We start from the raw sequence: 13,987 nt of genomic DNA on the forward strand, positions 1-13,987 counted from the left end.
TGGGCTGAATCTTGGTAGGAAGTCAGGGGGGGAAGCGGAATTGCTGAAGATAGGAGGAATTACTTAGGAACTGACAGTCCTTCAGTCCTTTTTTAAAAACCTTTAGAGTGGGATAGCTTAGATAGAGTGATCCTGGAGTGTTAAGCCATCGGACAATAGATGTACAAAACATTTATTAACATCATTCAGGGAACATACATTGGTACTAAGAACATTCAACAGGATTACTTAAATCATGATCCCAAACCTTGATGTGTTTCACTCAAGAAAAATAACATTGGGTTGGTGGCACTAAGCCACTTACAAGGTTCTTAACAAAATTAACAAGATTTCTTTAATTACTATGAGCCACTAGCCACACATATTTTAAATAACAAGGTAATAATGACATACAATGGCCTCTTGACCTAAAGCCGTTGGGTATATCTACAGATTTGCGAAGTGATCACCTGTTGTATTATCTTCAACCTGAGACAAAATCAACTGCCCTTAGTGTACACAACTAGATAAGTAGTATGCACTGCAGTGGCTGCACACCTAACAGGAGCTGCTTTAAAATTTATTATTTAACTTAGCAAAATCTGTGGACCACAAAACATGGGCACTAGCCCCTTCAGCAAAGTGTATGAAGTTTAAAGACAATTTGCTTACGATAAATAAAATTTTTACACCAGAGTTACATAAACACGGACACTAGTCCTTGGGAATTAATGGCCTAAAATGTAAACCTGAAGTTTAGCAAGCTTTCCAAAATGAGTTGGGATGTAATCCTTTTAAAATTACAAGACACATCTACATCTACATTTATACTCCGCAAGCCACCCAACGGTGTGTGGCGGAGGGCACTTTACGTGCCACTGTCATTATCTCCCTTTCCTGTTCCAGTCGCGTATGGTTCGCGGGAAGAACGACTGTCTGAAAGCCTCTGTGCGCGCTCTAATCTCTCTAATTTTACATTCGTGATCTCCTCGGGAGGTATAAGTAGGGGGAAGCAATATATTCGATACCTCATCCAGAAACGCACCCTCTCGAAACCTGGCGAGCAAGCTACACCGCGATGCATAGCGCCTCTCTTGCAGAGTCTGCCACTTGAGTTTGTTAAACATCTCCGTAACGCTATCACGGTTACCAAATAACCCTGTGACAAAATGCGCCGCTCTTCTTTGGATCTTCTCTATCTCCTCCGTCAACCCGATCTGGTACGGATCCCACACTGATGAGCAATACTCAAGTATAGGTCGAACGAGTGTTTTGTAAGCCACCTCCTTTGTTGATGGACTACATTTTCTAAGGACTCTCCCAATGAATCTCAACCTGGTACCCGCCTTACCAACAATTAATTTTATATGATCATTCCACTTCAAATCGTTCCGCACGCATACTCCCAGATATTTTACAGAAGTAACTGCTACCAGTGTTTGTTCCGCTATCATATAATCGTACAATAAAGGATCCTTCTTTCTATGTATTCGCAATACATTACATTTGTCTATGTTAAGGGTCAGTTGCCACTCCCTGCACCAAGTGCCTATCCGCTGCAGATCTTCCTGCATTTCGCTACAATTTTCTAATGCTGCAACTTCTCTGTATACTACAGCATCATCCGCGAAAAGCCGCATGGAACTTCCGACACTATCTACTAGGTCATTTATATATATTGTGAAAAGCAATGGTCCCATAACACTCCCCTGTGGCACGCCAGAGGTTACTTTAACGTCTGTAGATGTCTCTCCATTGAGAACAACATGCTGTGTTCTGTTTGCTAAAAACTCTTCAATCCAGCCACACAGCTGGTCTGATATTCCGTAGGCTCTTACTTTGTTTATCAGACGACAGTGCGGAACTGTATCGAACGCCTTCCGGAAGTCAAGGAAAATGGCATCTACCTGGGAGCCTGTATCTAATATTTTCTGGGTTTCATGAACAAATAATGCGAGTTGGGTTTCACACGATCGCTGTTTCCGGAATCCATGTTGATTCCTACATAGTAGATTCTGAGTTTCCAAAAACGACATGATACTCGAGCAAAAGACATGTTCTAAAATTCTACAACAGATCGACGTCAGAGAGATAGGTCTATAGTTTTGCGCATCTGCTCGACGACCCTTCTTGAAGACTGGGACTACCTGTGCTCTTTTCCAATCATTTGGAACCTTCTGTTCCTCTAGAGACTTGCGGTACACGGCTGTTAGAAGGGGGGCAAGTTCTTTCGCGTACTCTGTGTAGAATCGAATTGGTATCCCGTCAGGTCCAGTGGACTTTCCTCTGTTGAGTGATTCCAGTTGCTTTTCTATTCCTTGGACACTTATTTCAATGTCAGCCATTTTTTCGTTGGTGCGAGGATTTAGAGAAGGAACTGCAGTGCGGTCTTCCTCTGTGAAACAGCTTTGGAAAAAGGTGTTTAGTATTTCAGCTTTACGCTTGTCATCCTCTGTTTCAATGCCATCATCATCCCAGAGTGTCTGGACATGATGTTTCGAGCCACTTACTGATTTAACGTAAGACCAGAACTTCCTAGGATTTTCTGTCAAGTCGGTACCTAGTATTTTACTTTCGAATTCACTGAACGCTTCACGCATAGCCCTCCTTACGCTAACTTTGACATCGTTTAGCTTCTGTTTGTCTGAGAGGTTTTGGCTGCGTTTAAACTTGGAGTGAAGCTCTCTTTGCTTTCGCAGTAGTTTCCTAACTTTGTTGTTGTACCACGGTGGGTTTTTCCCATCCCTCACAGTTTTGCTCGGCACGTACCTGTCTAAAACGCATTTAACGGTTGCCTTGAACTTTTTCCATAAACACTCAACATTGTCAGTGTCGGAACAGAAATTTTCGTTTTGATCTGTTAGGTAGTCTGAAATCTGCCTTCTATTACTCTTGCTAAACAGATAAACCTTCCTCCCTTTTTTTATATTCCTATTAACTTCCATATTCAGGGATGCTGCAACGGCCTTATGATCACTGATTCCCTGTTCTGCACTTACAGAGTCGAAAAGTTCGGGTCTGTTTGTTATCAGTAGGTCCAAGATGTTATCTCCACGAGTCGGTTCTCTGTTTAATTGCTCGAGGTAATTTTCGGATAGTGCACTCAGTATAATGTCACTCGATGCTCTGTCCCTACCACCCGTCCTAAACATCTGAGTGTCCCAGTCTATATCTGGTAAATTGAAATCTCCACCTAAGACCATAACATGCTGAGAAAATTTATGTGAAATGTATTCCAAATTTTCTCTCAGTTGTTCTGCCACTAATGCTGCTGAGTCGGGGGGTCGGTAAAAGGAGCCAATTATTAACCTTGCTCGGTTGTTGAGTGTAACCTCCACCCATAATAATTCACAGGAACTATCCACTTCTACTTCACTACAGGATAAACTACTACTAACAGCGACGAACACTCCGCCACCGGTTGCATGCAATCTATCCTTTCTAAACACCGTCTGTGCCTTTGTAAAAATTTCGGCAGAATTTATCTCTGGCTTCAGCCAGCTTTCTGTACCTATAACGATTTCAGCTTCGGTGCTTTCTATCAGCGCTTGAAGTTCCGGTACTTTACCAACGCAGCTTCGACAGTTTACAATTACAATACCGATTGCTGCTTGGTCCCCGCATGTCCTGACTTTGCCCCGCACCCGTTGAGGCTGTTGCCCTTTCTGCACTTGCCCGAGGCCATCTAACCTAAAAAACCGCCCAGCCCACGCCACACAACCCCTGCTACCCGTGTAGCCGCTTGTTGCGTGTAGTGGCCTCCTGACCTATCCAGCGGAACCCGAAACCCCACCACCCTATGGCGCAAGTCGAGGAATCTGCAGCCCACATCGTCGCAGACCCGTCTCAACCTCTGATTCAGACCCTCCACTCGGCTCTGTACCAAAGGTCCGCAGTCAGTCCTGTCGACGATGCTGCAGATGGTGAGCTCTGCTTTCATCCCGCTAGCGAGACTGGCAGTCTTCACCAAATCAGATAGCCGCCGGAAGCCAGAGAGGATTTCCTCCGATCCATAGCGACACACATCATTGGTGCCGACATGAGCGACCACCTGCAGATGGGTGCACCCTGTACCCTTCATGGCATCCGGAAGGACCCTTTCCACATCTGGAATGACTCCCCCCGGTATGCACACGGAGTGCACTTTGGTTTTCTTCCCCTCCCTTGCTGCCATATCCCTAAGGGGCCCCATTACGCGCCTGACGTTGGAGCTCCCAACTACCAGTAAGCCCACCCTCTGCGACTGCCCGGATCTTGCAGACTGAGGGGCAACCTCTGGAACAGGACAAGCAGCCATGTCAGGCTGAAGATCAGTATCAGCCTGAGACAGAGCCTGAAACCGGTTCGTCAGACAAACTGGAGAGGCCTTCCGTTCAGCCCTCCGGAATGTCTTTCGCCCCCTGCCACACCTTGAGACGACCTCCCACTCTACCACAGGTGAGGGATCAGCCTCAATGCGGGCAGTATCCCGGGCAACCACAGTCGTAGTCCGATCGGGGGATGCGTGGGACGAGCTGGCCGTCCCCGACAAACCCCCATCCGGACCCCCACAGTGATGCCCATTGGCAACAGCCTCAAGCTGTGTGACCGAAGCCAACACTGCCTGAAGCTGGGAGCGAAGGGATGCCAACTCAGCCTGCATCCGAACACAGCAGTTGCAGTCCCTATCCATGCTAAAAACTGTGCAAAGAACGTCTGAACTAATCTACAGAGAGCGCAAACAAAACGACACAAAATTGAAGCGGTTATTAAAATACAAGATTGCCTAGTAAATGCAGTAATGCTGCCACTTGTGCACTGCTGACACACTGCTCGGCGGCGGAAGGAGACTACGCGATTTAACACTATTCGAGTACTAAAACGTGATGCTACAACTCTCAAATACTATAATACGCCCGAAATTTATGAATTAAACAATGCAAGTACCAAAAACACGCAAAGAAATTAAGAATTAAACTGTGTAACAAATGAGTGAGCTAGGAGTATACGACTTGCTGCTGCAGCTGCTTATCCAACGGCGGCAGGGAGCACACTGACTGTGACCAACCGACACTGGCCGTTCAAAACTATACTGAAAAAATTACAACACACATTTTTAGTTACAGACTGTAAATGACAAACTTCAGGCATTAGCCCTCCTTGAAATTTTCCCCAAAGCAGCTCAAACAATGACACAACACGGTTATTCAGACTCCAGCACCAGCCACATTGAACTACACATTAATAGGCCAATTTTCCTTAAGAACTATTGCATTAGTAACAAGAGTATAGATAATTTCAGTTTGAAATCAACAACCACATTGAGCAACACAATAACTGTCGGTTCCCTTAAAATTGAACACACTCAAGTTTGAGCTTTACATACTTATCATCCGAGAGAATAACCCCCGAGAGAATAACCCCCGAGAGAATAACCCGTGACTTTACTCTTGGAAGTAATGAAAAAAGAATATGTGATCACTTACAGTACCTTGAACCAACAGCCACCTTTTCAGCACTTGAGAATCAAAATTACATCACCTATTCTGTCGCAGTCGGTTTACCGGCGTGTTTTGCTGTCGGCATAGAAACCAGCCGTTGGTAAATACAAGTCATTGGCTGATACCGTTAAGCGAGCACCACACTCAGGACGTTTTGTTGCTTACATATAAACTTTCCAGCTTCTACAACAGATAACAGAAAGAAATGTAAATCCACACTGGAGCATGAAAGATAGCACCCACCACGCTCCTCAAAGCTCGAGCAAACAAAATTTTCTACATGTAGTTAATGTGGTGGATCGAAGTAGAACACAGTAGCAACTCGAACACTCCTGGTTATAAAGTTCTTAAGGGTTGTTTTACTCATCATATCAGGCAGTCTGTCACAGCATAAGTCCTGGAGACAGTTACTGTAAAAGTCCAACTTCAGAAAAGTTAAAATTAAAAATCATCTTGCATTATGTTATTTTAAATACATTTATTATACTTTCAAATAAAGTTAAAATATTATTACAAAGGCGAACAATACTTACAATACAAAAGGAGCAGCTACATGCTCACTGCTCAAAAACTAAAACCAGACTGACCCCCTGTGCCAACATGGCAGTCATTATTTACAATTTCCTAACAATCCTGAACAATCCTCGGCATTGTTTAAAGTCAATTTTTGATTAATTAACAATTAAAATTTACATATAAAAACTGAAAATACATATATAAACGTATGTCTGCTCAGAACAGTAAATACACTATGATATTAGTACATGTCTGTTATTTCATTCGAGAATAAACTCTCAAATCAGGAATTACAATAATATATTTATATTTTCTATTAATTACTGGAGACTCCCTTCACGGGAATTATTCCCTTCATTTACAGAGCTTCTACACTTTGAACTGAAATAGATTAAAAAGTTATTTTCTCAGTTATAAGTTTTTCTAGACGAGTTACATATTTTGTTTACATGTGCGATCCTGAAGTAGACTGGGAAATTTTCATTTTAATAGGCCTCAATGGGCTGTTATGTTTCATGGTGCACTCCCAGTTGAACACAGGCACCTGGCTCGCTTTCACCAATCTCCAGTACATCAAAACAACTGACTGCCGAGGCGTGGACGCGTCCACCGCATGTGGTAACCATTAAACCTCCTCACAGGGAACCTCTCCCACTGATGGCTCACGGCTCACTGTTCAAGTGCAAGGGCAGAGGGCGTTTTCTATGCTCGGAACGACCACGACCTCTGACTTTAGCCGCATTGATACAACTACATGGCCGATTGACAGGTGGAATCAATACGCATGTATCAACTCTGTTACAATAAATATTTCCAATGTGGACAAAAGTACGTATCACCTAAAAAGTGTCCTCTCAAAATCATAAGTCTTTTTTTGTATTGAAATTCTCTCTAGGTGCTGTTACCCATACAATACATTAAGTTATCCTGATATAGTAGTGACCAAATATATTCAGTACACAAATATTTAAGACACTCATCATGCATATTGAATAGTTGTTCAAAGTTCCTTAATGAGCCCTCGATGTGTCTTGAAGCAAATTCCTAAAGTGAGAGCTAGGATAGTAAGCCTTGGAGATATATTTGGGCTCAATACACCTATTTATAAAAATATAACTTTCAAATAGCAGCATATGCATCAAAACAAACATTGGGCGCCTGTATTTACGTCACCATTTGTTTTCATTCCAGAGTACTGTGATAGTTGAGCAATGTGTTCAGGAGCTTCGTGGTCTGATGCAATCACTTCCAGTATACTCAGAGCATTTTCTAGCCATAATATGCAATATTGTGCGTGGGTATCGAGAAACTTGTCAGGCTGCTTATCGTGGCATTGTGCAACCTGATTCTGAGGATAAACGAATTTGTAGTGCTGCCTGGTTACGCGATGAAGACATTAGCCGTTTTATCAAGTAAGTATACTGACGCCTCCCACAAAGCTGCCAGAGTTAGTGGTCATGTATGTGAGGTGTGTTTGCTTGTGTGAATGAGTGGTGCATGTTTCTCTAGACTGTGGCTGAAACCTTATGTGTGTTTTTAATTGTGCCTGTCTGCAACGTACTATGTCATGTTTATGATAAGTATAAATCTTATCTTTTCTTACATTATTGATATTCCTAACTGAAGTTTCATTGTTTGTTTTTTACTATTCCATACTTCATTCTGCCTACACCACTTTCATAAGCTTTATTTGGCTGCTTACTGCTGTATTCATTTCACAAGATTTAACGTGCTAGTAACCAGATTCAGATACATTTGCATAACACTACATAACACTATCTCAGTATTTAAGTTAATAGTCATCAACCCATCAATTGTATGTTGCTGTAGGCCGAATGTAATCCTGCCTCAATAGATTTCACCGTGACTCCTACAGTATTCTGATTGTTCATGCCATGCCGTAAACCACATAATTTCTTGTAGCATGAGAGCAAAACAGCAAGAAAGAGCTTTGCTTTGTATGTATAGGCTGACAGCAGTAGTTGTAGATTTATGCATTAGAGAGGAGTTTTGCTGTTGCCTTCAGGTCCCTACCAAACTGGGTGGACCTCCAAGCATCAAAGAAGGAAAGCACTATAGGAGCTGTAACAGTGGAGGAAGAGAGTCCAGAGGAAGTACGGCAGCGTAACATGAGGGAAGCGGAGATTTTAGCCAGCAACTTGGGAGAAGGTGGAATCAGTCGTTATGAAATATTGTCTGATGTGGGGCAGCTACGTCGCCTTGCCCATCTGCAAGAGAGTATGGTAAGAAAAATTTTCACTTTCCAGTAAATTCTGTAGTTATATTCCTTAATTACATATCAGAAGTAAAACTAGTATCTTTGAGGTCCAATATGTGTCAAATTAAATTTTCATCCTTACAGTAATGTTTTCAATTTTTGTAAGTTTGCCATTGATCTCTTAAACATTCCTCTAATGAGGAATGCTATTGAAGCTGACAGTCACTTAGTTCTCTTTGGTTTTAAAGGCAAACAATTTGAAGATTATAATGTGCTAACAAAAAAATAGAAATTTGTAATCACTCTATTAGCCCGCTGCTGAGACGAATAGAAAGTAATTTGTGGTCTATTACGTTTCTCTCTACATTCAATCAGAATTCCATGTCGTAACTCTTATTCAGTAGAAACATGTTTCAGAATGTTAAAATATGGTTTTCATTTTGTCTAAGAGATTAGACCCATTATTATATGGATCCCTTATTATTTGTTGTCTGTTCACAATCAGTGTGTTTGTAATTTTCACCAATCATTTGAATTTTTTACATTTTCATCAAAGTCCTTTGTGTGTGACATATGCCATGTATAAAATCATGGCACTTACAAACTGTGCCCAGTTTGCAGTACATATTTCAAGTTATCCTTTGATTTTGGTGCTACTCTTTGGACCTTCTATATATATATATGACCAGTTATAAGACATTTTTACTCTATATGAACTGATCTTATCTGTGCTGTCACACCAAGCTACTTGATTTCTTTTAAGATTTTTGTATTTCATAATTCAGTAAGAAAAAGCGGCATTTGTTGTTTTAATTCATCACTGTTCTCTATTCAGTACCAGAACATGTTGTTCTCACAAAGGCTGGAAACAGCTGTTAACTTCATTTGAGATTTATATATATGTATACTGCCAACCCAGAACACATTGATTATTTTATCCTGTGGAGCCATGGATGGTGTACTGTTTGCAGTTGATATGTTTAAGTATTTATCCATTGTTATACCATGACCATCCCAGGCACATACTTGTCCCATACTGGCATCTTAGGACATGCTCTCAAGGAGTCAGGTCCTTCTTAAAGCTGTCATAAAATACTCAGTAACCTTGACCCAAGGGAATGGTTTGAACATCAGTACTGGAATAAATGATAAACAATGTAAAGCTACTAATCACTTCATTTTATGGCTGTACCCTGTATTAAAACCCAACCCTTTCCTGTATGAATTTATAAGCTAAAGCTGCCCTTAATCTATGGATTAATTTGAACACAGCAGTTGTGCGATATGCATGCTTCTATTGGAGGCGGTATACCCTTGCCTTACTTAAAATTTTGAACTGACTTACTGAATCAGATATAGGGGAACCTAAAGTTAATACAGCAGGGTGTATACACTCCAGGAAATTCGGGAAAAACCCGGGAATTTTTTCACACAGGAGAAAACCAAGAAAAACCCGGGAACTTTTAAGAATTCGGGGAATTTTTTGTTCTTTTGGTTTCCAGTTAAATTTTTGTAGTTTTTACTGGTAAGAACTGATACTCTAAAGAAGAATTTTACTTTAGTCTGTTACTGCAATATAATATGGCAGCAATAAAACATAAACAAGGAAAAAATAAATAAAACTTAAGTTGCAAAGGACATGTGCCATTTACAGCAACAAAACACAGCACACACAAGTGTCTGCCAACAGCAAAATGTGTCAAAGGCTTTTGGACGAAGACTATACAAATTGCAGTACTTCATAACAATAAACTGCTTCCAGTGGACATGATGTCACAATGGTTAACATTAGGTTCGTTTGAGCAGTTGTCAGTGAGCTTTTGCGCATGCACAGTTGAGTCGCATATGAGCAGTATCTTCTCCCACTTCTGGTTACTTGAGGTAACGCTGTATCCAAGGTAACTTTAGAGACATTAGCTGAATCAGCAGTAGCAACAAGCAGCCAGATGCTATCTGGAAACATTTTTCTGGTGCACCCAAGTTGTCAGATTCACACATGCGCAGAGCAATCTGAGTTGTCATGGGATGAGGGGTAGTCTCCACGTTAACCGTTTTTACATTTAGTGATTTTACTGTTTCCTCTTGGTTTACAGCTCCCAATAACAAAACGGTTTTCGGTGGCTGGGAGCTATAAAGTGAATTAAAATATTCCATAATTATTGAAGGCTAAAGTATGTTATTAGTTTGTTTTCTGATTTGATTTTATTTCCAGATTTTTGGCAGTCGGGTATTGTATTGCAGAACACTGAAGCTACTTTTGTCAATTTGCTTAAAAGAAATCGACTTTAATTAATCTTTTCAGCAGAGGCAGTCTGTTTATTTGAAACACTGTTAGCAACTGTTTGTGGGATTTCAAGTGCACATTGTTATCTTTTGGGACGTATGGCATTATGCCATAATAAAGAACTAAACATGAGGTAATACAGTTCTGGTACTCCAAGAAAATTTGCATTCCAAAAACTACACTGAATAGTTGATTGTCACCTTGGGGCCTACTTCTTTGTGAATCTGAACATATGAATGTGCTCTTTAAATCGAATTATGCAGTTTAGTATGTTTTGCGAAATTCCAATGCTCTGGAGTATCTTCTGATATTCTGTTTCATTTATGACATAATGTAAGATCTCTTAATGCCATATACATATGGGCTACCTATGTCATCTTAGCTGCGCAGGCAAAGTAACGCTGTTTTCTGGTGCTCTTTGGCAATTGCTGAAATGAATTTTAACAGGTGAAGGGAAAATATTGCAACTGGTAATTTGAAAAGCATTACTTCCAAAGTACATTTTATTATATGCTGTAAAGAGTTATGTTATGTGTGCAAACGTTCTTTGAATTTCTTAACCCACAGAGCATTTGATTTTTATTTAAAGCTTAACACTTTGAGGGCCAGCCACTTAGAAGAATTTAGAACCCAGAAGATCAGACATTTATGTCCGTACTTTAAATTTTACTCGCACATTTGTGTGATTTATCGAAGTGTAACACACACAAAAAAGAGAAATGTTATACATGAAAGCTTAGCTTTTCTTGTAGTTACACTGTGTACATTAATTTAAACCATTAACTTTTCCTATTTGTGTGTTCGCCTACATTTAGATGCGACACATCTTCTGAAAGACAAGTACCGAAGTTTGAAAACCATTTTTCACTATCGTGGTTATACGTTAAGATCTGAAGTGCATTTGCTAGCCCAATTAACTACAGTGCCTGGAAAACAACTGTTACAGTTTGTGATTTAGTCAGCACAATTGCTATTTCTTTCAATTAGAAAATTTGTAAACAGTCAGTCTAACATTTCTTCTTATCGTTCACTGTACAAAAAGTCACTCTGTCCATATTACCCGAAAATGTTTAAAAATAAGATTAAACCTGACAGCCCAAGCACATTTCAAAACCGGTTACATTTACATGGGAGCAAAAATCGATTGTAGAATTGGAAAACCGGCAACCAGAATTGGATATACAGAATCAGTTTCGAAATGTTTACTTTACCACCCAGGAGCGGTACAGGGAGATCCGGTTTTGGGAGCCCCATGTAAACATGATGACTATCTGCTATCATTGGCTGGCAAGATCATGTGACATAAACTATGACTGGCTTACAAAAGCGCATTGCGATCTTGATTTCAATGCTTTGGAACCTAACATTCTGTGTTTGGTGGAATTCGACTATGTACTTTCGTAATTGTACCTTATACATTTAAATGAGAGGGATAAAATATTGTACAATCCAAAAGCCATTCTCCTTCCTTTGACAGAGGCTTTTATGTTATGTCTTGTAGCTTTTAGATATCCTTACTGCAAGCTTTATTTTGCTGGCCTACCATGGAGGTTACAATGACAGTTCAAAATTATATGAACGCTTCTCCAAAAGAACAGACATTATGCATTTATATAATTGATTTGTCTCAATAGGCAATGAATCCGTGACCTTCAGTGTGGATGCACAATTATGTTCGAACTCCTGTGGAAATCACAAAGTAGTGAGCATGGAAGACATGAACGGGGCTTGCAGATAGGTGGCGCTACATGGGCATGTGGGTAGACTGAGAGACATGATGAGATAGTCCACGCAACTGCGAAAAACACTTTGTCCAGGTAGGGCAAAAGCTGCCCAGTAAGCAGGAGGTCCCAGGTTCGAATCCCGGTGCGGCACACATTTTCACTCATTGCAGCTGATTCTACCTAAAGTTTCATTGCACCTGACGGCAATAGTTCCATCCCTTTCCTTTCTTCCCCTCCGCTTTCAATTTACATAATATCTAATTGATGCTAAACCAGTGTTTTATTAAAACAGTTAAAGAATAACTTAGTATGCATATTGTGACCAGTCATTAGCACAGCTGTACGAAAGCAAACCTCAGACCACCAAATTTTGTTAAAAATGTAAGTGTACTTATAAAGGATGACACTCATGTGTTGCCCATTTTATGAATTTCTCTATGTTTCTTACTATGTTCTTATCTGCATAAAGGAAAAAGGCATATTTATTTTTAATGAGCTTGAAGGATCACAAACATTGTAACAAAATTAATGTGGTCATTCAGTCTTCTTTGGTAACACTGAAAAATCTGCACGATAACAAAAGAAATGTGTGCAACAGGGAACTGTGCAAACACACAGCCTCTTTATTTCATTTCGTATTATCAGTAACAACAGAGTTACTAAATATTGTGGTTAAGCAAGATACAGTGTTTTCTTATTTTGTGGCATCTGATTCTGTCATTGTCTTGTCCAGAGGTCACCAACAGTCCACAAGCCGGATCTGGACGATAATGTCAATTCATCTGGCCACCTGACAGTTCTCAGATTTGCTTCATAAAATGTATGGAACCAAAAGTCATTTCTCACAGCTTTCATTGTGGTTTCCAACTATTGTAAAGAATCATAATGTGGCACCCACTCATCAGTTTATAAGTTAACCAGCCCGATCTAGAAAACAGTTGTCACTTATTCAGCCCACTGTGGAAAAAGCTTGGTGACCTCTGGTCTAATCTGAACTGACTTCATGCAAGTAGATAGTTGGTGGGACATCATTTTGTTTAACATGGTTTCTGAACAGCTCTGGAGCATTGCATTTTTCACTTGACTTTAGCAGAAGTAAAGAAGGCTGTCTGGTACCAGTTAAAATATTTGCCTGAGGTTAGAGTTGAACATAAGACTTATTCATAGTAAATGTCAACTATTCCACCAGACCACATAGCATTCCCTAAATATGTGTAGGGAAATCACTATAAAACTACAGTGGGATAGATAGAGGTTTGAATCACTATACACAGAAGGAAAAAGTCGTAAGTAGGGATTCTGCATACACACCGTGCGATCAAAAGTATCCGCATACCCCCAAAAACATATGTTTTTCATATTAGGTGTATTGTGCTGCTACCTATTGCCAGGTACTCCAAATCAGCTACCTCAGTAGTCATTAGACATTGTGAGAGAGCAGAATGGGGTGCTTCATGGAACTCACGGACTTTGAACGTGGTCAGGTGATTGGGTGGCACTTGTGTCGTAGGTCTGTACACAAGATTTTCGCACTCTAAATGTCCCTAGGTCCACTGTTTCCAATGTGATAGTGAAGTGGAAACGTGAAGGGACACATACAGCACAAAAGCGTACAGGCTGACCTCATCTGTTGACTGCCAGAGACCGCCAACAGTTGAAGAGGATTGTTATGTGTAATAGGTGGTCATCACACAGGAATTCCAAACTGCATCAGGATCGATTGCAAGCACTATGATAGTTAGGCAGGAGGTGAGAAAACTTGGATTTCATAGTCGAGTGGCTGTTC

General features: G+C 40.6%; 1 protein-coding gene across 2 annotated transcripts in view; it reads left to right on the plus strand.

The window, feature by feature from the left end:
• The window catches only part of LOC126187413 (exocyst complex component 4), a 282,045-nt gene that overhangs the window by 182,209 nt on the left and 85,849 nt on the right, over positions 1-13,987 (plus strand). For both annotated transcript variants that reach the window (XM_049928480.1, XM_049928481.1), the window contains 2 exons: positions 7,167-7,387; positions 8,002-8,218. In XM_049928480.1, the coding sequence (XP_049784437.1) occupies positions 7,167-7,387; positions 8,002-8,218 (438 nt within the window). The remainder of the gene's footprint in view (positions 1-7,166; positions 7,388-8,001; positions 8,219-13,987) is intronic.

This window comes from Schistocerca cancellata, chromosome 5, assembly GCF_023864275.1.
Source record: "Schistocerca cancellata isolate TAMUIC-IGC-003103 chromosome 5, iqSchCanc2.1, whole genome shotgun sequence".
Lineage (NCBI taxonomy): Eukaryota > Metazoa > Arthropoda > Insecta > Orthoptera > Acrididae > Schistocerca > Schistocerca cancellata.